Genomic DNA, 27,780 nt, shown 5'->3' on the forward strand with positions numbered 1-27,780 from the left:
TATACAGCTTACCTTAAGCTTTCTATACATTTGCCTATTTCTTTGTAGTTAGAAAGTTTTAATATCTTCACTTAATGTTTTCATTAATTTTTAATATTTGTGTAACACTTTGTTTACAATCCATAGGACAAACAAAACCCCCTAACATTACAATAATATCATGAGAGTGGCCAAGTCAAACACCCAAAATTTAGGCAATGCTAGATTTATGTCTACCTGTGCTATTTTTATACCTTTCTTCCTTTGTCAATGTGCAGAGCTGACAGTCCTCATTCAGCACTCATTCTCTTATGAACAACAAATGGCTGATGCCCTAGTAGCAGGCACACCATGCTAACCTAAACAAAGAAGTAACTTTTCTTAGACTTTTCCATCACCTTCCTCCTAAAATCAAAATTATTTTGTATAGTATCTTCACTCTACTACTGTGAGCAGAGAACATATTCTTATCTCACTTTACAGGTGGGTAACTAAGGCATAGAAAGTTTAAAGTAAAAAGTCTCCACCCATTTGGCTGCAAACACCTATGATGTGATTTTCCAGGATACTTATATAGGACTACATAGACAAACCAGCATTTTAGCAATTCACACATAAGCAAGTCAGGTCCCCAGGAAATGAAGAGTGGTCAGAGGACACTCTTTTAAAGTCTGCCTTTGTGAATGACTAACAGAAAACACGTGGTAGAAGCAAGGGTGGAATCCAGTTCTTCAAAATCATTCCTAATCAGATCACCCCATGCACCAGTCTCTGGCACAAATTAAGTGGAGTTTCTGCATAAGACAGCCCTTCACAGCCTTGCAATATTCTTAAATCAGGTTCACCAGGTGCAGAGGGAAAAGTAAAGATAGCATTTAATTTTTTTATTACAATTGTATGCATGTGCTATAATATATATCTTCTGTTATAGGATATAATAATGACACACAAAAGTGTTGTCTTGTGGCTTCCTAACTTTAGGTTCTTGATTTTGCAACTTTACTAATGTTCTTTTAACATGTTTTGTGTGCATTTAAAGGTTCTCAAGTCCTATGCACATAAAGTAAACTGAAAAAAAAGAAAGGAAAAAAGAAGAGATTCCATTCTGTGACATTACATTTTTTTCATCGTGAGCAACAGGGAAGCTTAGATGAACTACCTACACTTCTGCCATTTGTGGTAACAAAGTGTTATGAACATTGTTTCTTACTCCCTGCACAGTCAAGCAGTAGCAGTGAACGAGGCACACACTTTATCAGTGGTTTCACAGACACTTGCCAATAGCAGAGAAACTCTGAGGGTTTCACTGCAAGCTTTAGGGAGAACACAGATTGTGTAGAGAGGTTTTTGTGCTTGTTTTGGGGGAACTGGTACAAAAACCAGAGTTGACAGCTCTGGCCTGACCCCTCTAACCTACTCAAGACTCTGTCCAGTGGTGGTTTACTTCTCCTGACCTGGTACCAGATCACCCTTAAGTTTCTCTCATTTCCACCCAGTCAATGTTTAACTATCCTGACAATTAAAACATCTTTTGAACATTTAAAAACAAATACCCCTTGTGATATTTAAATCCAGTATTTCCTACCCTACTCACAGCAGACTTAGAGAATAGTGTATTGATTCCTTTAAGCAACTGCTTTTACTCTCAAAGAGTGACAAAAAAACCCCATGCATCCATATGCAATTTCTGAGGAGCTCCATACCTCTACCAGAAAACTTACAGGAGTCCAGAATTCATAAAATTTTAAAGCCACTGTTCTAGCTTGTCTTCAGAGCAGTTCACTCATGTCAAATTCATCATCCACTACAGCCCTTTTCTGAGTCTCTTCTGCCTGGTGAGCTGCCTCCTAACTTGAATTTGTGCAGTTGATTATTCTTATTTAAGCACAGAACCCAGCATTTGTTGAATTGCACCTCATTTTTCTGCATAGCCTGTGATGTTTGTTAAAAGTAATTTTAAATTCTTGTCCTGTCTTCCAAAGTGCTTGGGGGCAGTGGGCTTTGGTATCATTTGCAAATGTAATTCTCTCTATTCATCACTGAACAGTACTGAAAGCACATGTTCTTCCACTGTAAGCAGCTCATGGTCGTCATCCTTTCTCCGAGTTTGTAAGAACCTTGTCTTAGACATACCATATGTTCAGAGCATTGCTGCCAATAGAGGAGGATTACAAACATTCTTTCCTTTTAATACTTTTTTACTCCTAAATTCCCATCTTGCCCTTCTTGTAAAGGAGAACACATGGATGGAATAATAGTTTCTGGCAATTTTCTTTGTTTTCCTCCCTACATAGGCTAAAACATAATCCTCTCCCTGAAATCATACCACCTTCATCATTTCTGCACTCTTCTCCAATGTCTACGCAGACCTGCAGCAGAGATATCTGCTGCATATGTTTCTGCAGAGAGACCTGAATTCACTGCAATTTATTCCTTGCCAAAACTGCAACCGTTCTTTGCAGCAACCATTTATGGGTTTTTATGTACAAGGGCACATAAGCCCACTATCCTTTAGATTTTTTGTTCTGAAGTCCATCCCAATTTTACTATAAAGTAAGATTTATCATCATTATCACTGGAAAGCCACATGTATCTAAGAATAAAAGGTTTAGTTGCTTTTAATGATATAATAGACATAGGAAGTTTGGGACTGCTGATGTACTCACGAGCAGTGTTGTTTCCTATTTAACATCTATTTAGCTGGAAAAGGATTTAGAAGAAAGGGTAGATGCTGCCATTAAGAATTTAAAACTGTCTCATATGCACAGGCTGAAAAAGTTCAAACACCTGTTTGAGAACTCTGACAAACTCACAAAGACCTGCCTCAGATAGATGCAGGTAAAACCTGATGCATACATTAGGAACTGCATCAAAGATAAATTTGGCTTGAAAACATATTAGGGGATGGCAGGGGACAGGAAGCATTATTGTTTTGATCTTTCTTCCTGACTGGAATTATTTTCAGAATGTGTCTGAGGAGCATGCAACTATACAGCATACAAAAGCACTTACTTTCTGGCCACTGCAGCTCAAGTAAGCTTTGCAACATGCTTTAAAATTCTGCACATCTCCGAGGATTCTGCTGTTTTCTGTGAATGTGCCTAACTTGAACTTCACATGTAGTCCTCATTTAAATGCAAATCAACCAATTAGCAATTTAAAGTATGCTAACAGTTAATTTGTATTTGAGATACTTGGTCTTGAAATGAGTTAAGGCCTGACCAATAATTCACTTTTTTTCACAGCTTCAGATATGCACACACTATCTTGAATTTACCTGGTAACTGAGTATTTTTATAGTTACCAAACATGCAAATATTTTGCATATTCAAGGCTTGGCCTGGCAAATTAATAACATGCTATTCAGGCACAGGAAAGATCAAAACCATAATTGTACTAAATTTCAAGAAATCTTGTTAAACTGTGGTTATCAGTCCTCTGGGTGCCAAGAAAGCCATCTTCTCTTTTCCATGAAGATTTTGCATTGAGGGTACAGGTATAAATATTGTGGTGATCTAACTGATATTTGATGTAATTAGTTTTCAGTCTTTGTTAATTTTTAGTTAGTTAATTTTAGTTGATGTAATTAGTTTTCAGTCTTTTGATTAATTTTATCTTAGATTAAACTGTTTGAATGTCAAAGGTCATACCTTCATTCAGATACAATCTTACCATTAAGATGAAATTTGTACTGAGGTATAATTCCATGAACTCAAAACTAAGGGAAAACATAACTTTAGGAATTTTGATAATTACAGAACACATTAATGCAGCAGTAATTATTCTAATTTGAAGGACAAAAATTTCGTTCTGACCAAAATCTCAAAAGAATCTTAAAATTTATGAGGAATTCTCAGTGTGAATGCATTAAGGTACATTAAATACCTGACACATTAAAACACTATGAAATGTGAATATTCTCTAACTTAAACTTCGAAGAAAAGTAAACCATGCTTGGCAACTTAGCATCAGTACTGAAATGATGGTGGTCATCATAATACCAGTTATCCATGCTGCTCTCCCTCTAACCTGCAAATGTGGAGAAGATCAGTCAAGCCCTCAACTGGTCCACGACTGACTTTGTCAAGCCCATACTTCAGAAATATATAGTGTATAGATATATAGACATAGGAAGTTTTCTATAAGCACTTCCTTTAATTAACAGGAGGAACACACTTGTCTTGACTTGCTCTCTGATCCTATGAAGTGTCACTTCCCTGTAGTCATATTTGAAATTTGTAATACAAGGAGCCCTAAGTTAAACACATGTTGAAGAGAGCAGGTGCAGACCATATAACCTAGTGGAGGAGATTACTTCTTAGCAGTACATCCGAGCTTACACTGCTCATGGTCACATAGAAAATCAGCACACAAATGCCTTCATGTTTGTCCCTAGTTAGAAAGCCATTTTAATCAGTCACCAGGACAGAGTCTGTACTAACGGAAACACACCTACGGGAGTGTGCTCTAGATGTTATTTGTTTTTTTTTTTCATAATTGTGAATACCTAAACCAGATGACTTTCCTGTTTTTCTAGCTAAAATAGCTGAAATTAGAAATTTCTTGCTGAAGAAAATTTATTTTTGGTTCAATTGCTTTAAATGTGATGTTAGTGTCTTTTCATGCAAAGAAAAAGGTTAAAAATAGATACTTTGCTGTCCTTTGTTATTTTTTTTCTTGACTAAACCTTAGGGGAAATTCTTAGAAGATAAACCAATTAGATCTCAGTTCTCACTGGAATATAAACATGTTACAAGCTGTACACTTCTACAGTGGACCACCACTGGATTTGAATTTCAGTTCTGTGTACCAGGTAAAGTAGCCCCACGCAGTATTCAAAAGTAGCATGAAAGTACCACGATGCTAGCTTCAGCCCTCCTGAGGGATTAATACGAATGCTTAATGACATTAATCCACATTTATAACACTTATGTTTAACGACATGCTTTCCATGCATACATATATAAATATTAATTTTGGACTGAAAGATAATTGTTCAACATGATAACAATTAAACAGCTGTAACTTGTCTCATGTGTTAAGTAATGGCGCTGCAGGCAAGCTCCATAAACAGATGGTCTTACCCATCCGTGCTTAATGTTAAAGACTTTTTAAAAAAGAGGTGTTGACAAATCTGAACAAGAAGGCATAGTTTTAATGCAAATTGGCCAATTTGCAATTTAGATTACTCTAAAACAAATTTGGTCTATAGAAAAAATTAAGCTGCATTGTAAAACTGAGAAGTTACCCAGCACATGGATACGCAGATTCCCTACCAACATAATTATTTACTAATTTTATTCAGCTAGCAGACTTTAATGGAAAAGCAGCTGGAAAAGTATTCATATTTATGGGCTTCCTATGACAGTTACTTAATTTTCTCATGGTACTTCCCAGTTACATCACAAAAAATAATAGCCTTTCTGAAATAATATCTGTTCCAATCTCACAAAACAACTACTTAGACAGGAGAAGGTCACTGAACTCACTGCAAGCCAGGACAGAAAGGAAACAAAAACATATTTTAGCACAACTGTGTTATGAAAACTTAATTACAGAGCAAATTTTCATCCAGGCTATCACCTGAGCACCAGCTGAGCATGTGTGGTCTTGTATCCCATTGAGATGCAGGTTGAGCTTCACAAACTAATAAATGGGTGTTCACCTCAGACCCACAAATGTCACTCCCAGACCAAATAAACAATTGACAGGTGATTTTCCATAGCTTTGCAGTAAACTGTTGATTTAACCTGTTCTCATGTGGATACAGGAAATGGTAAAACATTACAATTCTCAGGAGGGAAAAGACAGTAAGCAATTTAGATGCCTTAAATTGTTTAGTATTTGAAACATACATTGCCAGTGTTTAGTTCAAACCTGTAAGATGCTAAACAACAGCAATAAATCTTGAGTTTTGTTAATTCTTATTACATTCATTTCACCACAACACGGAGCATGTAATCTGCTGAACGTCTTTGATATAAATCTTTGAAAGCATGTGTTCAGAGCAAAGGCAATGACTCACAAGTGTGGCCCACATCAGGTGTGGTACTGAAGTTGGAGCTACCCTGTGCCAGAGATGCACAATGGAACAGTGGATATCAGCAACACACATCAAGTTTACCACATTAGTCAAAACAATCTTGCCCACCTTACTACACACATTGCCTCAAAAAAAGAAAAAAACCCACTTTATTTAGTCTATTCTGTTCTCTCTCACAAATCAAAAGTATATAAAATATATATGTATATTATTTCCCAATTCCAGTCTTGCAGTCCTCAGCCTTAGGGAAACACTGATGTTTAAACCAGGTAAGCAGATGTCTGAATTTTTTCTGAAGAAAAAAAAGCAAACCTTTGCAATCATCTATGATTTTGCTTCCTAATGTCCTGAAGTATTGAAATAAAAACAAAAAAAAAGGTCTCTGGAAGTTTAGAGCAATTACAATTTCCTTTGGCCAAAGTCCCTTTTGAATATCTTGAAGTATACATGAAAATCAGCATAACTCGAGAAGCAACCTAGGGTTTAAAAGATATTAGAGAGGAATAAAACTAAGGACTATCTGGTTTTAACTAAGGAGATAGGTTTGTTTTTTCCTTCTTTCTACCCTTTAACACATGTCAAATAACAATACGAACAGTGGGCTAACTGAAAATGAGACTGAACAGATCGTCAGCATTTAGAAATACATAAAAATCGTTAGTTGAGGTGCAAAACATTTTTACCATTTTAAATGGCATTCATGCTTCACAAGAATACCATAGTCTCTTTGATCAAATGAGTTATGGATTTAGATGATTCAGTACACATTCCAGTTAGCACCTCTGTGATTCATGCATACATATCTACCCCACTTTGTGCATCCAGCTAGAGATCTGGTGGGCTATTCCTTTCCCAAAAAGTGAATAAAGCGCATCGCCCTTAAAATTTACAACTTTGGCATATTCCTTTCCCAAAGAAGTTGTTAATTCAGGCCACTGCGCTTCATGTGACTTCCAGCTAACAGCTGCACCAAACAAATATATCTGCATTTCTAAAATACTTCACACTACTGCAGCTAAATAGTTAATGACTTTTAGAAGTAAGAATGATGCAATTGTTTATTTTTAGACATATAAAGGGAAAGTGGGAGTCTCTCATATGCACAACACATATCACATAAATATTCTGCTACCAAGTTGAGGGCTCTAAGTAGCATAAAAATACCTGGGTTACAAATGGAAGGTGACAATAAAAAACTGGTTGCAGAAACATTCTGATGTCCCTTATGTTTTGAAATTTATTGCTCAGAAAGAGCTATTACCTACTCTAGGGCAGGTGAGAGAAAGGCAACTTGACTTTTCATTTGCCAAGCTGAGGCGGCAACAATTTTTACTCCGTTAAGTGGAAATACTCTTGGAAATGAGCAATAAAATTACTTGGTTTCTTCATAACACTGGGCTCCTGAAGAAAACAGCTCTAAGAAAAATAAATATAACAGCAGGCTAGAGCCTGTACCTCGTTACTTGTCTTGGCGGCTGTAAGGGCAATATAAACAAATCAAACTATCTTTACAGCAGCAGCCACAAAGTAAACACCCATTTAAAGAACAAACAGGTGGGAAGACAGACCTGCTCGCCCAGTGCTGAAGAAAAACTTGTTTGTGCTTAATATGTTGGAAAAATTGTTCAAGAGCAGTTCATCCGTGTATAACTACAACCCCTGAAATGCTTCCAAGGTCAGTGAGACCAACAGCAGAGAGATCTGCTGAGTAATTGCTCATTGGCAAGTTAAAGCGGTCAAGGCAAAGGCTTTATCCTACTTCTAAAGATTTACTTTATTTTATTGTTCAGAAAGCAGTCCTCTCCCCACCTCTCTACTCTCTTTGTCAGCATGTTTTCTGGAAGCTCCTCAAAGACGTTAACCCTATCGATTCTCCCTGGGATTCTGCACATGCACCTTGGTTCCCTCTCCCTTGTATGTCTGAGCAATCTCATTAGTAAACAACCAAAAAAAATCGATTGTGATTTCTGCAAAAAATAATTCACAAATCAATCTTACTACTTCACACCTGACGCCTTTCTACAAAATAAAACCTTGCCTCATCTTCCTGGTGCACTGATGTGGGTATCAGTTAATACAGCTGTAACAGGCCCCCATGTTCCCTGCCCTCAAAGCTCACACCACTGTTTCCCATGACCACCAAGCACAGCACCACCACTCTGCCTCTCAGTCAGGGCTGTAAGCTACCCAGAAACGCAGCTTGGGTTTTACTATTTTCTAGATACTCATGCCCCAGTGATGGCTTAGCTGTGCTAACACACTCGGAGTTACAGCCCTTCCAAAACATCCGCAAAAGTTAAAATTCTCCAGCCTCTTTTTAGCTTGTGGCAAAGCAAATCATGCTATATCCACATCATCAGCTCTGCCGCTATGAGACTTGCTGTCCTATCCTTTGGCTTTGGCTACATCACCTCTTTTACCTGACTTTCCTCCATAAAACCATGGGGTTTTTTTTACTTAAGCCGAATAAACAAAAAATTCCAGTATCTGTGATTTCCCCATCACTCAATGTTACTCTTGCTTTTGTCTGACCTCTGGCTACCTGTTTCGTTGTCCTATTCAATCCACCTCTAAGTGCTTAGCCGTGATGCTCATGCTCAATTCCTCATGCTAGCTCACTGTCAAGCCCTGTGCAGTGGAGAGGGATATCCCGCTGCATATGGGACATACGGACTGTAAATAACTGAGTAAGCAAAGCTCCATTGATAAAGACACAGTAATTTCCAAAGGTTTCCAGGCACTAGAACTAACCCGATTACAGAAACATAGAGGCTGTAATAAGGATGGCTTCTTCTGAATCAGCTGTATTAAACTGCTGTTACATTATTTACATGTAAGAAATTTGATATAAATCTAAAATAGAGCATCATGTTGACAAGAAGATAATTTTGGGCAGCTAGATCACATTTATTACAAGGTAGAAGTGACATCTTTACGTAGGCAACTCACTTTTAGAACTTCTTCTCCACAGAAAAAAAAAAGAAAAACAATAGAAAGCTTAATTTCCGAAAGACATAAAGCTATCACATAAAAACAGAAAAGCACAAATCAAATAATATATTTACAGTTTAAAATAAATGTAACCTCCCCTTCAGCAAAAGGCAGTTAAAGGGAAAAGATTGAAAAGGAAATTCTACCACCTCCTTTTCATGGCAAACTAGGTATGAAGAACTGATGAGCCATTATATAACCATTTCCTTTCTTAAAATATCAACTCCTTTACACAGACTGACACGTGCAAGTATTCTGTTTGAAGAAACAAGCTTCAAAGTTACACACTTCTTATTCAGACACAGCCAGCAGCGCTGGCTGTTTCAATTTTGCAGCGAAGACAGGGTAAAGGATAGCCAGCCTACCAATGGTACAGTGCTCTCCATTCCATCCCTGGCTACATTCACACTTCCCGTCTTTACAGGTGCCATGCTCCGCGCAGCGGGGATGACAAGCTCTCTGGTTGCAGGCTGCGCCCGTCCAGCCTTCCTCGCAGCGACACGTGCCACCCATGCACACACCATGTGCGCCGCAGTCCACTGAACAGATTTCTGGATTTGAGAGGAGAGAGGGGGAGAAAAGGAGGCAGAGAGTGCACACGGGAGAGAGAGGGTATGCATTAATTAGCAGTGCTACATTTTAATTCAACATGTGAAGAATAAGAAAGGCAAAATCTTTGAAAATTAAATCAAAGGAATTTACTGTGAAAGGCATTTTCAGGTAGGACCTAACAGAATATGGAGTACAGAGTTTTATCTCTATGTTAATGCTCACTTAGTTAACAGACTTAGCAGTGCTTAAATGTCCACAGCTATTCTGTTAGCTCCAAGTAACTTTAGTCATGTTTTTAGTGATCACATATGTCTTAAGAGTAACCTTTTGTAACTCAGATTATATGTACTTAGGCCTACTAGAACTTACAGTGTACTCCTAGTGAGCAAATGTACGATATACCTAGGTCATCGTGTGTTGTGAGTGAAAACCTAGTATTAATGAAAGTTCATTTTAACAAGGTTTCCCCTCCCTACCCTGCTCCCTGTTTTCTTTCAAAGTAAAAATGTGCCATTTCTGACACTTTTTTTCATTATAAAGAGCTGGCTTTAGTGAGACAAATTAGTACTATGCTGACATACTGACACATCTGTTAAATATAAAAGATGATTCTCTTTTACTTTCAGTAAATTTGCATCAGTGACAGCTATGAACAGTCTGGTTTAAATAATAGATTGTTAAAAAAATAAATCAACATACAGCAATTTAACTTGTCATTTACATATAGTAACAGGATCTTGTAACTGATAGAATAATTGAAAAACATGTTAACAGCCAAGGGTAGGCAGAGGCCAAACAACGCATGTTAAGTCTCAGCTAATATAAGATGATAATTTAGACTGCCAAATTTTGCATTTACAGTTTTGGTTCATTTAGTCAGACTCCAGCAAATTTTATTTCTGCTAGGCAGACAACAGAAAAACAAGAGGAGATACAATACAGCCTGAGGGACTTCGTTAGTTCCTTGGCATACAGCAGACTGTAACCACGTATTGGTTCATAGAAGCACTACATTTAGTTTTTGTTTTCTTGTGAAAGACAACAAACAGTTTCATAATAACAGACTGAAATTATTTTCAACAGCAAAAGAAAGAAGCATTCAGCGCAAGAAAGGTTTCCAGTTTCCCATTCAACAGTGTTTCTCTTCCCCATAGAATATAAACCTCTGTCTCAAAGTGCTGTGGAACATAAAATATGGTATCAAGGAACTGTGACATTTCCCATAAGAAACAGCCCAAAACCTTTACGGAGAAAGATAGCTGTATTTTCCCCCTCTCCTTTTTTTTTCTTATACAGCATTTTATATCTACTTTGACTTAAATTTTTGATTGAGAGATGCAAGATGGTTTGATTAACTTCAGAGTCACAAAATGTCAACGTAGCTCCAAGAAAGAAAGGTTTATTTCTCTTCAATCTAATCAATTTTTCATTAGGGTGAAGGTGTTTATCAGCTTTTAGCACACTAGCTTTGAGCAAGGTGCGTCAATCTTTGTAATGAACTTATTAATTAGAGTTAATTTAATTGAAGTGGAATTGAAGGGCTAATTAACAGACAAACTGCTGATGAAGACAGAGGAAAGCTCTGCTGATTTCAAACCTATAAACCCCTCTGATGGAAATAACTCATTCTTTTTTTTCTTCTAGCAGCTTAACAAAAAGTTTATGGGTAAGATATACTTTTTTAGTGTACCACTCTGAAGGTCATTTTCGCACGACTTCAGCAAATAGTCTGTGCATATTTTTACAAAGCTCTTTTGTGAGTTTGACACTTTTGAAATATTTGAGAAGATCAGAAATATTTTATGTTATTTTAATGACCAATCAATCATTCCTTGAAACATAAGTAAAAGATGGAGCATAACTGAATGATCAAAAATAGCGTAGAGGACACTGTGTCAAGAAATAGAGTACCCATGTTTTGCTTGAGAACTAGAAAGGGTCTCCCACAGATAGCCATTTTTAGTGCTAGAAATGTTCAGAGAATATTTTTTTCTTCTAAACAGATTTAACAGAAGACAACGTTTTCTTCTCTCTGCCCCTTTTTCTGGAATGTTTGGAACTCTGTCCTATCACTCTTGTATGCATAAACCATCATGGAGTATCACAGATCCTGGTCAGGAAGTACATTTGTTTTAAAAAGATGGTTCCTCATGAAAAAGTTATATTTATTCATAAGCTGGCATAAACCCAGCTAGCCCATGTGTTCAGTTTTCATTAACAAAATCATCTGAGTTGTTAGATGAACTGTTTTAGACAAATATATGTCTCACAGTTAGACATGATTTCTCTTTTGATATATGGCTACTAAACACTCGTATTTGTCAAAAGGTTGTCATACTTTATAAATATTTAGATTGTGCTCTCTCTGATAGTACCTCCAGTCATTTCCTCCTTTTGTTTCTAAGTTCAGACTATGGTTTTCATAAGCTCAGCTTCAGACTTCAAGAAATCCCTCTGCTTCTTCACTCCTTCCACCAACTCCTTCCACCCTGGCAGCCCGTGCCCTTCCTCAAAAGCTGTTTAGGATTCATTCTTGCATTCCTTTTGCCTTCAAACTGGAACGCTGTCTCTTTTTTTCGAGAAAAATACCTCCAACTAGCTGGAGAAATTTTAAAAATGTGACTGTCTCTAGTTTCACTAGTGTAGCTTTAAGTTTCTAAATAGATGTATTAGGTAAGATGATACTTAGATCCATATATCGTACAAAGAACATCCTGTACTTGCATGCGAAGTACCTGAAGTTACCAGGTGAAGGCAGCTAAAAGACACCAACAAATACATTGATTTTCAAATACTTCAAATTAATCAATTACGTTGAACTTCATGCTGAAGTCAACTCAAAGACTTCCATCAGCTCAGCAGGTCAGGTCCGAACAGAATAATGTTATTAAAACTCTGCTATTCAAGATGTCAGCATTTTACAAAACGCGAGTGCTTTTAACCCTTACCATTGGAGCAATCTGGACCTGTCCAATTGGGGTCACAGGTGCAGGTACCACTCTCTTGAAGGTAGGTGCCATGGCCAGAGCACTGGTCAGGGCACATTGTCTTCAAGATTTCACAGTTGTTGCCACCCCAGCCTGGGTTGCAGTGGCACTCGCCGTGGATGCATACGCCGTGGCTGGAGCAGGCTGGGTCCAAGCAATCCGCTGCAGGGAGATGAGAAAGATCAGCTTAAACTTGTCATTCTTAACAACAGTAATCAACCCCTAGATGCTCATGGCACTTTTGGGCTTAATCCACATTTTAAGACAGCATTGCACTCATCTTAAAAGTAAATATCAGTAGGTTGAAGCTGAGAAGCTCACCTTCATTTCATTGCAATGAGTGAGGAAAAGACAGAGCAGACCAATGTATCTTGGTGCCAGCCTTCCTTCTCTGGCTACAAGGTAAATCACTCTTTATCGTCACTAATCACATCACAGCAATTTTCTTTGTAAAATCATTTCACTTCCACATCACTTTCTGGCATTGTGAAATTTGTGTGTGCACATAACTGACATCAAGACATTTACAGGCTACCACTGAGTTAATGGAGAACCTTTCAAGGTTTGCTAATTTTTCTGAATTACAAGATTGGCTTTGGGTCTTGGGCAACTGATCTCTGTTCTGCCTAACCACAGTGTAACAAGTGTTGGATTCCCTGCAGCACTCTGTATCAACTGACCTGATCCACTGCCGCAGAGTTCTGACAGCTATATAGGACCCTCAGCTTGTTTCAGAAATAAATGAGTTGCATACTGTCTATCTGTCTTAATTCACTTTAACGTGTTTTAGATGACGAGATTTAATTTAGCAATTTGACTCAATAAAATGTTACACTTGTAGGGTCAATGGTCTGAAAATTTAATTCCAGAGACTTAATTGCATTACTTTGTACATGAAGATCAATAAAATCAATTTGATTGAGGAAGAAAATGGCACTTTTTACTCCCTAAAAAAATAGGATGGAAAATGAACTGCATTTTGTAGCACACCAGAATGAATATTATTAGGCACATCTCTGGAATACAAAAATGACACATCATTTTTCACTCCGATGCATTTGAATCAGCACTTTCCACAATGTGGTTGGTGGAAAAGATCACTAACAAATGCAATACATTAATGATTTATTCAATACTGTGAAAATTCAGTCAGTTTTCCTGTATTCCAACATCTATTTTTTTGTGTGCTTTCTTCTTAGCTGACCTCAGCCAGACAAAATAAACAAAAACATACTGGCAAGCAAAAAGATACCACACATTATTAAGAGTTTTCCCACTTGAGAATAAGTAAAGTATAATAATTCTGTAGAATTCAGTGATACTAGTGATCCCCAAACTTGACTTCTAGTATTCTAAAATGATTTTTGAAGAAATGCTATTAGTGTGTATGATCTACATCTAGCAAAATCGATAGAGCTGGATGTGCCAGCTGCAAAGCTGACCAACAACAGCAGGCGCTGGGGTAAGTATTTACTCATTTACCTTCTTCACAGTTTTCTCCTTTGTATCCGGAGTTGCAGGCACAAGAGCCCATGATGCAAATGCCCCGGCCCCCACACTGGGGATCGATGCACTGAGTTGTAGGCACGTCACACTCGGTGCCCTTCCAGCCACTGTAACACAGGCATCGTCCTTTGGAGTACTGCCCATTGCCACTACACAGCACGGGGCAGGCTGCTGTGAAATAAACCATGGCAGAGAAATTAAAACCAAATTCTTCACCAAAGCTTTATAAAATAACATCGAAGAAGCAAGTCACATGCCCGTTGCTTTCCTGGTCTATTTGTCTTCACGCTCGCTTAAACCGACCCGAGAAAAGCATTGGGTTGGATTTACCTCTTGAACAATCAGGGCCCAGAAACCCAGGAAAACAATGGCAGGATCCAGAAACACATTCGCCATTACCATGGCAATTTCGGGGGCATTCCACCACAGACTCTAAAGGGAAAAAAAGGAGGACAATTCACAGATGCCCACCACATGAAGTACCTATCATTTGAACCACTACTAACTGACAGCACGCTCTCGCTCCGAGAGTTTATGTTTGGTTTGTCTGAAGAGCACGAATAGCAGTGATTTTCTAATGCTGATACCTCTAGTATCTTAGGACATTACATTCCAACAAAAAGGCTAAAATTATAATGGTAAAACCATATGAGCTCCATACTTAAAATCCAGCCCTGGACCATTTAACAAATACTTCAAAACAGTGTTCTCCTTTCAAGCACTGTTTTACAAGATGGTACACTCCTTATGCCTTAGACAAAGTAATTAAAATATATATTCTACATTTTATTCTGAGCAGCAAAAGAAACACCATGAAAGGAAAACTTGTGAAAAAAGTCAAATAATTTAACTACAAAACCTGACCAGAGCCTAGCATTTGGTAAGAGCTTTGAAGATTATGCTTACCTATGATTATGGTATTAAAAGACACCTGCTCTGCATTTTTCCCATCATTATAAAAGGCCAGGTGCCAGATGCCAGAATCCAAATACTGGATAAAACCTGCCTCGTGGAGACTGACAGACCTCGCCTGCCGCCCTGCTCGCTCCAACTCCAGGAGGTTACGTTGCTCCCTCGCAATCAGCCGGCTGCCATCCAGGAGCTCCACAAAGTCATACTGCAGGAAGGAACAGACAGGAGCTTGACAAATCACGAGAGGACCCATGGCACTGCCAGCTTCCCCACAACATCCTGACAATATGCTTTTATTTTGACCAAGAGTTTCCTTTTGGAGCAGGCAAGCAGGAGCTGAAACCAACCCTTCCTTATTTCTTTGCCCCTTGCTAAGACTTCAAACAAAAATGCCAACTAGTCCTCATGCTTATTAGAGTGGCTTTTTTGGTGACAAGTGGCCAATGAACCTATCACATATATTGGGGGGAAGAAAACATCAGTTGAAGTGAGTCTGCAGTCATGACTGCCACCTGAATTACAGGTGAGAGCTAACTTTCAAAGTGTGTTATATGCATATGGGTTAATAATAATATCCAACACCAATAATCTACTTTGCTTTTCATTTCATTTCAGACGAAGGATCAAACTGCTCAATTCCCCTTTCAGACAGTCTGGAGTTCGGGAGGAAGGAGAGCAAGAGCTTTACTTCCTATGCCAGACGCCTAAAAGAGGAGATGGAAAGCATAAAACATTGCAACCGTTGAAAAAGACAAACTGACAAAAAATATGGTACCTCAGGTCAATGGACATCACATACTGTTTTGTTAACAACCATCAGTGGGGCTTGGAAAAATGAAGCAGCATCTTAGCTGATACAACAAGCAAACTCACAACACAAGGTTTTATGCATGTTAATCTTAACTAGGGCTAATGGCACCTGGAGGGCTAAATCTGCTCCAGGCCCTGCACTGATTTACACTATCTGGGAGTCTGCTCTCATGGCTTGAAAGATGTCTTCTGTACATTTATCATGTAAAGTCAATGTGTATATAGTGAAATTAAACAGGTAGGAAAATTACAGAGCATTCTTGGTTGTGGTAGAGAGTCCCTGCTTTTCCTGCCGAGTCTGTTCACAGTTTCACTCTGATGCATGTTTATTGTATGAAGTGAACTGTAACACATAAACCTTCAATCTTCCCAGATGTTGGAGATCTTTCTCAAATGGAATTACATCCAGGGCTTATTAAAGTAAAGGCCAGTATGTAAAACCCCTGATTCACCTGAGCTAGGATAACATAGGTTACTGGGACCAGAGAATCAGTGGTTTTACACCCTGATTTGTGACCCTCAGAAGCTGCTCCTAGGACAAAAGAAAACAAGATGGCCTTTGTCCTGGAACAAGGGTTTAAGTGCTTATGTTCTCTTCTTGAAATTGCAGGCCAAAATTCACTGTTACTGTAAGAATCTTCCTCCCCAGTAATCAGAATTATCTTCCTACCAGTCAGGATGTGAAGTAAATGCATAGTTAATATGCATCTATCAACACCTAAGATACTTTTCCAGCTATGTCTGAACCAGCAGAATAGAATATAACATGAAGAGGTTGTGCAAAAGCCAGTACCTCGGTACGCTGTCACTTTGTATGTGCTGTACCACATGAAAACAAATTCAATTGGTTTGAGAGAGCACCAATTATTCAAAACCGTTCAACATTCTCATTTGTCAGAGAATTAAATATTTATCTTATTTTGTGAGAGAGAGAAAAACAATTTTAGTTAGGGTTTTTTTTCTTCCTGCCTGACTCAGGAACACTTCCTTCTGGTTGTGCTTTTTACTAATATTTTAAAAATGAGAAAGCTCAGGAAGTTTTAACAAGTGATTTATGGACATTAGCAGTGACCTTATAATTCGTATACTGCAGAGGATCATTTTTTGTAGGAGGACAATTTAAGATTAAAACTGTATTTTTGATATAGGAACAAGTGATTACACTACCTGATTGACCACTAATGGCTGACAAGCATGGTACAATTAATGATTTTGCATTTGTAATGTAATAAGGACATATGTTGTTATCAGAACACCATTGTAGACTACATTTTAAAAGCCATATAGAGGGGAATTTACTGTTCATTCTGTCCCCCAGCAAAAAACAATAATTGATCTTAACCCTTTTAAGGGCTGTTTTTTTTTTATATTTAGGACACGATAACAGAAACAGACTGGAAAAACAATTATCTTCATAAGCAAAAAACACACCAATTTTATTTTCCTCCTGCATGGATAAATTAATTACCTTTATATTGAGTCTAAATGCAGTGATATGTCCTACCATTCCATTCAGTTTTGCTTTAAACCAAAGTCCTTTTTTTATTCTTAAAGTCTCTTTAAATAAACATATTGATTCTCTGGCTGCAATGGAACTGACATTTTTAGAAAGTGTCACAAAGACTTTCAGGCTCGCATTGATTGGGTTTTGAATGGACAGTCACCGTCAATTATTTCCGGTTGATTTATTTATGATTCCCCAGAAAGAGAGAACTATGCATCTCAGATCAGTCTGTGACACACACATAGTGGCTGTGCTTGAGACTGATTTTGGTACCTAAAGAGAATACAGAAACCAAACATAAAATTCTGTCCCAATTACAATACATCAAACCATTTCCTACATGCTGTATCCCTATTATTTTGGATTATTGGACAGAAGGAGAGTTAAATTTGCTGCATTCTGTTATTATTTTATGATGAAAAGCTAAGCAACTGATAGGAATGGTTTAGATACAGTCGATCCTGTTCCAAGATGAGGGTGTAAACTAAAAGACTTCTTTGAGATCTCTCCCAAGCTCATTTCTATCATACTTTCATTATGCCCCTCGCAGTGGTATGATAATTGGCATCAGAGGTTCAGAGGCTGTACAGCTATGGAAAGATAGACTCCAGTTTCCTCTTACTCACTGTCTCGTTTTAACTGGATGAGGTGGATAAACAGGTAAAGTGTCTGGGAGAGAGGTGGAGAACAAGGTGGCAAATGTAATATACAAGTTTTGCATTATAGCCAAAGGTGACACAGAGACAAGGCAGACATTCAGAGAAACATCAAAGCTGTAAGGAGGGAGCTAAAGAAGATGGTGGTGTGTGATTACACATCTAGGGTATCATAGGCATAGGAGTAAAGATATTGGAGGGGGACAGCTGGTAAGGAAACTTTACAAATGCTGGCAGAGTGCAGGTAGTAATCATGTCTCTATTATTTAACATAAGATCTGAAAATTCAAATACTAATGTTCGAGAAAGAGGCAGCAGTTGCTCATTTGCATAAATTTTGTTATTAGCACTTGTCACTCTGTGACTAGGAGATAAGGGCAGATAACATTCAAGAGATGCAGACATGAAGTCATATATATGGGTGAGATCCTACTTTTCAAAGTCCTCATGAAACAACCCTAGCTTTATACATCCAGATATGGGCTCTGAGCTAATTTTTATCATTCTGGGATGAAACCTTGGAGCTATGGTAGTCAGATCTACAGAAATATCCGTTCTATGATTTGAAAAAAAAAAGCAGATATCATTAAGACATTGTATGAAACCATTGTAGTTAAACATCTGCTATGTTCTGTGCTGTTCTGGTTTCCCCATCTCGAAAAGGCTGCAGTAAAACTGGAGAATATTCAGAAAAGGAAAAGGATGATCAAAAGATAGAAGCAGCTTTCATACAAAGAATGACGAAACCGACTGGAAAAAAACACAACTCATTGAGGACACTAGAGGTCTATAAATCAAGGGTGGCACGGAGAAGAAATCAGTGAGAAACTCTCCACTGCCTCTTCCAAAACACTACCCAACAGGGTGTCAAATTAGAACTACCAGGAGGTTGCCTGAAAAGACACTGAGGAGTATAGTGTGAGATGAAACTCCTTGCTGCAAATATCACGGATACTAAAAGCTTCCATAGGTTCAAAGGTGACTATGCAAATTCACAGGAGAAAAGAATCTATCAAAGGTGATAAAATACAAAGACAGCACCTTTGACTCACAAAGTCCTTCAGCCTTAAAACGCTGGAGGCCAGGAGTGTATTGTAGGAAAAACACCTACAAATCTGTCATGCTGCTTTATTAATCTCTACGTATCTACTAATGGCCACCATCACAGACAGAATGTTGGGCGAGATGGGCCTTTGATCAGACCCAGCGTGGACATTCATGTGTTTCTCTAATATGCTGCTATGTCACTTGGAGGTATGAGTAAGCTCCCTTGTCCGATGGAAGGATGCAGAATTAGTGAATCCCAGAATTAGCGAATCCCAGAATTAGCTGTTAGTCTGCTCCTGCCAGCTATGCCTGGCTTGCAGTTAAGAACTTCCATCAGTACAAGCCATAAGGGATAGGGGAAATAAGAAAACAATAAAGATTTATGCTTGCAACCCCCTCAATGTTCTATTTCATTAGATGTCCTTTTGCCTAAATACCTTATTCTGTTTATATACGCTACTTTGGTAAAATACATCCTACCAATACAAGTTGCATCTTTATTTAAGTCCTGTGATTAGGACTTTGTTGCAGAAAGACCTAAACTGTTGAGAAATATTTTACTCCATTTTTTCGCTGTATTTGTAGGAACACAGTCACAAAAAACCCCCTAACTGCTCACTGGAACTGCATGTTTAGGAGTTTACACATACGCTGTATCTCAGGCACCTAAACCAGACATCACTGGGTTCAAGGCCATATAAACATTCTGATAACCCCGCACCCTTGGGAATCTTCAGCAGTCCTAGAAGTTCACTAGGGCACTGATAAGTAAGCATGCCAATTTTTCAAGGTATCAAGTGTCAGTCAAATGGTTTGTAAAGAATACTCCAATTATATACCAGGCAAAACCAGGACAAGAGAGCTTGACCTATATACTGGTAACAATATATCCAAAATGTCACAGAAACTACAGAAGATATAGTAGCAGGATTCACATATGATTCTTTCTGTTGCATCATACTTAAACATGAATAAGCACTTGGGCAGTAGGAGTTCAAAGGGAAAGCAGTCTGTGTAACACAGATGATGGGGAACAGATTTAGTTATCTCCTTTTCCCAAATTTTTGGATAAAGGGCACCCCTATTTCAATCTTTTGCCAGGATAAGGAATCAAGTAAGGATCATTTTTCATAGATGTATCTACTTGCATAACTTCTCATATAAATGCACAGTCCAGATCAGCTTCTTCAGTTTTATTCAGTCTTGCCACACAAGTACTCCCTCAGCTCCTGTTATTATTGTTATCATTGAGATGGCATTTGTATTCCAAATCCCTGTTTCCAATGGCTGATAACTTTCTGAATCAATTTTCTTTGAGCTAGAATTTCTCATGCTTGTTGTCAGCCTGAGGGTGGGTGTTCATATGTGAAGGTCTGAAGAAAATCCATTTAATCATTTTTGTGAGGATCAGATTTTTAAATAAACATAAGTGCACCTTCTGTGTTCAGTAAATTGTTTGCAGTTTAACGGAAACCAAACTAAAAAATAAAGCTAATGTAATATTCTGTGATTTTAGCTCCGTGAAACTCCTTTGCTGACCCTAATTCTTCCTCTGTGGTTTGCAACTGCTAAATAGGTGATATAATTAGCAATATTTTTATGTTCTAGGTCTTTTAAAAGTTATGCCTGAAGAAAAACCAAAATAAATTTAAATAGTGCAGTAGCATGCAAATAAAAATAAAAAAATGTGAGATTAAAATAAAATATTTGAGTTTTGCAGTTATGGATTTGGTGTTGCAACTGTGTATCAGGCATAATCAGTCAAGCTTCATTTCACTTATACCATTCGGTTGCCACCATTAGAGGTGTGTCCAGGGCAAATCCATACACATAAAAAAATAAGCATCAGGAAGACACTCCATAATTCTCTAAATGGGGTAGAAGAGCATGAACTCAACTGCCTTTTCAGGTGGAAAAATGATTCAGAGACAGCACTTCGACAAATATTGAGCTGAAAGAAATCTAAAGTTGGAGGGTCTTAACTCTTAAAAATAAAATCTGAATACAATTGATTCTAAAATACCATCTCAGACAATGATTCTCCCTTTCCCCTCCAATCCAGAAGACTATTCATTCTTTTATACTTTAATTCTAGAACTATGGATAAAAAGTGTTTATTTGTTACTAGCCAAAGGCGTGACCATGTGCAATAAAAAGTGTCATTAGAAACCTTGTGAGGGGTGGAACAGAATAAATCCTCTGGGACACTTAAGAACAAAGTCTCAAGACACTAGGTGTTTAGTGAAGACTGACACTTTTACAGCCCCAGTTCACCGTATCTTCGTGACACATATTTCATATTTTTTCTTTTATGTACTTATTTAGTGAGACACCAAGCTGCAAATACTGTAGCACTTGCTTGTAGAACAAACTGAAACTTCCTTACAAAACTGTTGCTTTGTTGCTTGAAAATTTGGCTAATGTGGTCTTTGCCAGGCACTCTCGCCCACCTGTGTGGCTGTAAGATGCTGAATTAGTTTGCTTAGGTTTTTAAAGATATGCCTATATACCACAGAAGGGAAAAAGTACCTATAAATTCCGCATGAAACAACCCATATCTAAAGTAACATCACTGCTCACAGCATTCAGAACAGCTCATATATAAGAATACCCCCCTCAATTTAGATCGCATCACTTACAGTATTATAAATGTTTTGGACACCACATGAGATGAATAAAGTATAAAAAGTAAAAATAAAAATCAGCAAAATGGAGAAGGATGTAATCCTGAGAAAGAAAAAAATATAAAGGATACAAGCTCACAGTTTTCAATAACATGTTCTAGTTTTAATGCAAGCAGTTCTCACCTGAGTGTGTGAAGGTGGTAAGCCTTTTCGGCCATATACTCCAATCAACGCATCTTTCTGAAGGGATATATTGAATTTTAGAAATTGTGGCTGATCAATGAAGAGTTGTGATCTCCAAAAAATCCCAGGGGGAACTTCTTGTATTGCTCTCCGGCCTATATCAAGTTCTCCAGAATCTATAGTGTTGTTTTCTTGTGCAAATCCCCCTAATTTTCCTGACAGGTTAGAATAATAAGAGATAAAAAATTAGTATTCCTTTCTTGCTTTCAATCATCCTTCACAAAACCATCAAATATTTAGAATCACCTCAGATAAAATGTTACCTTACAATCTTTCTAAATATAAGATCCCAGAGAATTCACTGATTTGGAAATAAAAAGGCAAAGACACCACAAATACCTACCAAGTAAAAATACTGTAACTGCCCTAAGCATTAGCATTAAGGATTTTTAGGATCTACATTAAAACATTCATTTTTTACCCCAAGTATTTTAACAGGGATTCTCCAGCACAAAATCTCAAGCTAAAAAAAGTTAAGGTAAAGGGAAATGCAGCATACAGATTTTAAGCAAAATAGATACACAAACATAAGCAGCCAAGAAAACTAACATACAGTCTTTTCTACATTAAATATCAGAGCATTTATACATTACTAGCCATGTCAACAGCTCTGGTTTCCTAATTTCTGTTTCTGCATTCCCCAAAAAGAAAAGCAATGTTTCTTGCTTCACTGTGCCTATGTCTTTATGCCTTCGCTCCCCATAATGTCTACACCCGCTGCACTCCCCAGCCACAGCCCCAAGCTTGTTATCACCTCCTTGTCCACACTGTCTCCTGAATAAAATGTGTAATAGTGTGTCAAATTCTGGTACTTTCAGTATTTTCTATATAATGAATATGCATTTACCCTGAAGGCCAATTACTAGGAATAAGAACATAGCACTGAAGGGCATTAACGATTTTTCTCCATAAGGCATTTGTGCAACTACCAGTTAGCCTTAGGAGGCCAGTGATGATGGATTGGAAATGCCTAAAGAAGCAAAGAAGATGCTAACATGCAAAAGACACATGATGTCAAATGCTAACACCAAAAAACTGGACTACCAGTTGTGACATTAAAAAAGAAGAAAATAAAGTAATAAACTTTAGATACCCCCAACAAACATTTTGTTCAAGTGGGTAAGTCTAGGCAACAGAGATTGAATCTACACTGCAGCTCAAGTACAGAACAGTATCATCCAATCTGCAAGGCTCTGTGCCATCCAGGTGGCACACTGTCAAATAAATGAAAGAGGTAAAACTGTTCCAGCCCCAGCTGATGACCCTGCAAGGCACTGGGGTGGACACTATGGACAGCACAGGTCTGTGATAGCTCTAAGATCTCCACATTGCCCCAGTTGTACCACACAGGCACACGCTAAACCTGTCAAAGATTACAAACCTTTCTCAAAACTCATCAGCAAACAAACGGTAGTTTAGTTGTGGTAGTGTCTTCTACCTGCCAGACTCACAGGAAACAGAACTACTAAGACTGGTGCACTAAAGAAGTGGTTTGCACAAACCGTCACCACTTAGCTTTAAAATCTGGGATGGTTTAGATGAGTTTGCATCAAGTCTGTTTGAGGCTGAAGACTCAGATCTGATGTTCAGGCACTAACTCCGTGCCATGCAGCTGGACATAGGCAGTCTTGGAAACTGATGCCAAAGTCAAAGCTTACCTCGATCTGATGGAATCAGCACTGTCAAATCTAGACTAAGACATAAAGATGTGCCTAAGAACTTGCCTACCAACAGACGTCAGTTCTGGAGTAAGCAAGTAATGCTGCATTTAAGCAGCTGGCACATCAAGGTGAGCCTTGAGTGAAGCAATATAAAGAAAAATGGAACTGTAGTTACAATCTTACAGTCTGATGTGTTTCTACCAATTTATACTCTTTTCTTCAGCAGCTAGTCTATTATAAAGATTGAACTAAAGCCATCTGAATGTGATAAGCATGTTCAAGTGATGCTGACTTGTTTGCGTACAAGTGTTCTGAAGAACTGACAACTCTCTGTTGCTACCCTGTCTTTTATGTTCAAATTCTACATTATTCATCATTTGACGGAACAAACTGACACAACCTTTTTGCAAACATTTAGACTGTAAAAACTAGATTAAAATCTGAAATGCCAGGTGAGGTCACAGATTGATCCTCGCCACTTTGTGTGAATCCAAGATGAACAAAGACTGCTGCTGAATTAAACAGATACAGAAGCACTGTTGAGAGGCCTTGAGTGGGGGCTTGTATGATCATCAGAGCTGTGCCACAATGGTGTTGCAGTCACTGAAAATATCTCACTTACAGGATCATCATCATATTGATCAGTGTTCTGCTGAGAAGAGACAGTTAAATATCTGATCTTGGAGAAACCATTTTTTTACACTTTTCAGGATGAGCTTGATACTTTTCTAACTTTGGACTTAACCTTTCACAATATTCTTATGTTATTCTAGAAGATGGATCTGCATTCACTATTTTGGTTTATTTAAGCATTTGTTTCTTACCACTTCCTTCAAATGCAAGCATGTTGTGTCGTATAAATTCACACACTGATGACTGGTAATCACTAAACAATAAACACTTGTTTGCAGTATTGATCTGTAGCTTCCCCTATTTCTACATTTGAAATGAAAACCAACTACCTCTTACTACTGAAAAGATGAACTAGACAGCTTGAGCAGGTGCACTTCATCAAACATTTTGACCAATTTGCCAGGAATACCTATCACTGGGCTTCAACACTTATCCTTAGCAGATAACGATCCTACGGACTCCCATCTTCTTCACCAAAAAAGAGGCAGTTTTACCCTGTAGCCACATGCCCCTTTAACACCACATCACCTCTCTCAAAATCATCACTAGTTGTTTGCCCTCCTAAGAATGGGGCGTTATTTATTCTTTGTTCCCTGTTGTATCTCAGTGGGCATATGAAAAAATCTTAGTAGTGTCATCATTTCCTTTTAACTTTCTAAACAGTAACAGCTCTTATACGCAGCTTTAAATCAAAATATGAAATGTCACGTTCATTCACACAATTCCACAATGACATAATAGTCCAAATAAGAACCCAAATGTTAAAATACCTAGCCTCCTGAATATATTCTCTTTTACTATACTTCTTCTCTACCCCCAAAATTTCTTCTTTCACAGATCCGCCCCAAAAGACAATAATACAAATAAACATTAATATTTATAGGTAAATAATAGTTATACCATGATTTGTACTTATATTGCTAGATTTACTATTATCTAATTTACAAAATACATGAATTTGCTGTATCGCATACCATCTAATATATACAATCATTATATGATGCATTTGTGATACCGATAATCCAATGCACTGCGGCTAATGAATAGGTAAAATATTTGTTATATTCAGTATTTGTAAATTGTATTTTGACTGTCTGAGATTAGGGTGGACAAAATCCTGAGCTAAACAAATATTTAAAGCAATAACAATATTTAATTATTATACAAGAAAAATAATTCACAAATATAACTAAAATTACATGAAGCCAAACTCCTTCTCCTTATTTGCAAACATTCTATAGATTAAAACACAAGATACACTGTGAATAATTGAGTATCTATAACAGAATAAAAATGAATGCACAACCAAACCACAAAAATGCTCAATAATAATTGCTGTGTAGTGTCACACATAATATCATTTTCCATCCTTCAAAGGCAGTACTAATTAGAATATCACATTGCAAGGCTGGATTTACAGTCAATAGCATGTTCTCCCATTCCATTGAATAACCTTGTATTCAGATCTTTTTCTGTGAGACATCTGCCATATACTCTTCTGCAACAATCGTTTCAAGAAATGAAATCAAAATCCTCCTTAAAAACATATCTTTTTAGAAAAAACCCCCGACATAACATCAATCAAGAAGTTACTATGTCTTTAATTAACATGAGATACTGTAAACAAAAGAAAAAAGCTCAATACATATCAGTTAAATCAAGTATAATGTATTTTAATGAGTATAATCTCAAGAAGTGCTTCTAAGTAAGGCAAAAGAATCACCCTTTTTCCTATTCAATTTTTTCCTCTCTTGCATTTTTTAAAAATCTGCAGTTAAGCATATATTATTATAAGTGTGCTGGTTTTAGCTGGGATAGAGGTAATTTTCTTTGTAGTAGCTGGTATGGGGCTATGTTTTGGATTTGTGCTGAGAATAATGTTGATAACGCACTGATGTTTTAGTAGTTGCCAAGTAAAGCTTACATTAAGCCAAGGACTCTTTCAGGTTCTCACACTGCCCCTGTCCTCCCAGCTCCTTCTCTACAAGAAGCTGGGAAGAGACACAGCCAGGACAGCAACCCAAACTGGCCAAAGGGATATTCCATGCCATAGGACGTCATGCTCAGCATATAAACCGGGGCAGTGGGCCAGGAGGGGTGATCGTTGCTCGGAGACTGGCTGGGCATTGGTCAGTGGGTGGCGAGCAATTGCATTGTGCATCACTTGTCTTCCTTGGGTTTCACTTATCTCTTTTTTTTTTTCTTATCTCCCTTCTCATACTATAATTATTATTGTTTTGGTTTTTAAATTTCAATTATTAAACTGTTCTATCTCAACCCACAAGTTTTACTTTTTTTCGATTCTCCTCTCCATCACACTGGGCAGGGGGAGGAGTGAGTGAGTGGCTGTGTGGTGCTTAGTTACCAGCTGGGATTAAACCACAACAATAAGGTTATTTCTGAATTGCACATAGATTTTATATGCCATAAAATAAAGCCAGCAATATATGAGATGTGACCAACTGCTAGAACACAATGGTTAAACAAGCTCTGTTTTTTAACCTTTCCCTTCTATCGCCTAGTTGCAAAAACAGATAAAGCACTGATGCACCTCAAGTAAATGTTTGTATTTGATTATGCATGGCTTACAAATTACTTTGGAGAACCTAAACTGAAATAGTCTATAAAATTAATCATCTCCATAAAAACCACACACTCTTATGCCACCTTATGCTGCCCTGAATCACACCTGTCTAGATAAGCAGGTGATATGTTGCCAGCAGTTTACTGTTCATACAGAGAGAAGCACTGGAAGAGGGGAAAAAAAATCAACAAAAGAAACAAACAAAAAACCTTTGGAAAAGGCTTGTTCAGAGATACAAGCTTCACTTAACAAATGATTTGCATTTAAGGATGACTTAACATGTTTTTACTGTCAATTTATGACTAGTTATTTCTAGGTAAACAGTTGAATTTTCTTCTGAGGTCATAAGGATGCATTTTCAAGTTTAAGCTTTGCTAATTCATCACACAAAGTACCTGTACTTCTGAATGGAAAATGAATACCTTGGATCTAGGATACACTGGACTATGATTTTCTGACTAAAGCAGGCCCAAGATTATCCAAAGTTTAGATGAGTGTCATGGAAAATGCCTGGCCCATACAACACTGGGAATTTCTCCCATCTAAATCAGAGTATCGGGATATTAGCAGGGGGCTAAGGAGGAGCAGTACTGAAAGCTGTTCAGCTGTCAAAGTATCCAAATCAAGGCTTTTATTGATTCTTCCTTACAGTTTTCAGTAACTAGTATGATAGCACAGGGCCTCTCTCCTTAAATTTCACATCTAGTCATCACACTTTCCCTTCTGCTTAACCTTCCTTTTGTGGTTTAAAATGTGTATTCTCTGGTCTGTCTGTTGTTTATTATTGATGTATGCTGATAAATGACCATTTACCATATTCTGCAGAAGACAGCATTTTAACAGGGGATGGAATTAACCCTGTTCTCTTGTACAGTATTTAGGGACATAAGGAAGGAAAAATGGGATTTGATATACTTATTTCCTTTTATTTTTGAGGCAAAGTATAACAGGTTTTAATTTGTAAAAAAAATTTAAAATGATCAAGGGAAAAAGAACAATTTATAAAATATTTACAAAAACATGTATGTATTTGATAGAAGAAAGTATA

The 27,780-nt window shown here is 37.6% G+C and overlaps 1 protein-coding gene across 20 annotated transcripts in view; it reads right to left on the bottom strand.

Moving 5' to 3' along the window:
* Window positions 1-27,780, bottom strand: part of TENM3 (teneurin transmembrane protein 3) — a 472,906-nt gene that overhangs the window by 68,246 nt on the left and 376,880 nt on the right. For 19 of the 20 annotated variants that reach the window (XM_068403619.1, XM_068403624.1, XM_068403637.1 and 16 more), the window contains 6 exons: window positions 21,795-22,009; window positions 14,965-15,175; window positions 14,389-14,490; window positions 14,035-14,229; window positions 12,514-12,714; window positions 9,379-9,564 (listed from right to left, as the gene is read on the bottom strand). In XM_068403619.1, coding sequence (XP_068259720.1) covers window positions 9,379-9,564; window positions 12,514-12,714; window positions 14,035-14,229; window positions 14,389-14,490; window positions 14,965-15,175; window positions 21,795-22,009 — 1,110 coding nt within the window. The remainder of the gene's footprint in view (window positions 1-9,378; window positions 9,565-12,513; window positions 12,715-14,034; window positions 14,230-14,388; window positions 14,491-14,964; window positions 15,176-21,794; window positions 22,010-27,780) is intronic. The other variant, XM_068403625.1, reaches the window with a different exon arrangement.

Source organism: Nyctibius grandis, chromosome 6, assembly GCF_013368605.1.
Source record: "Nyctibius grandis isolate bNycGra1 chromosome 6, bNycGra1.pri, whole genome shotgun sequence".
Lineage (NCBI taxonomy): Eukaryota > Metazoa > Chordata > Aves > Nyctibiiformes > Nyctibiidae > Nyctibius > Nyctibius grandis.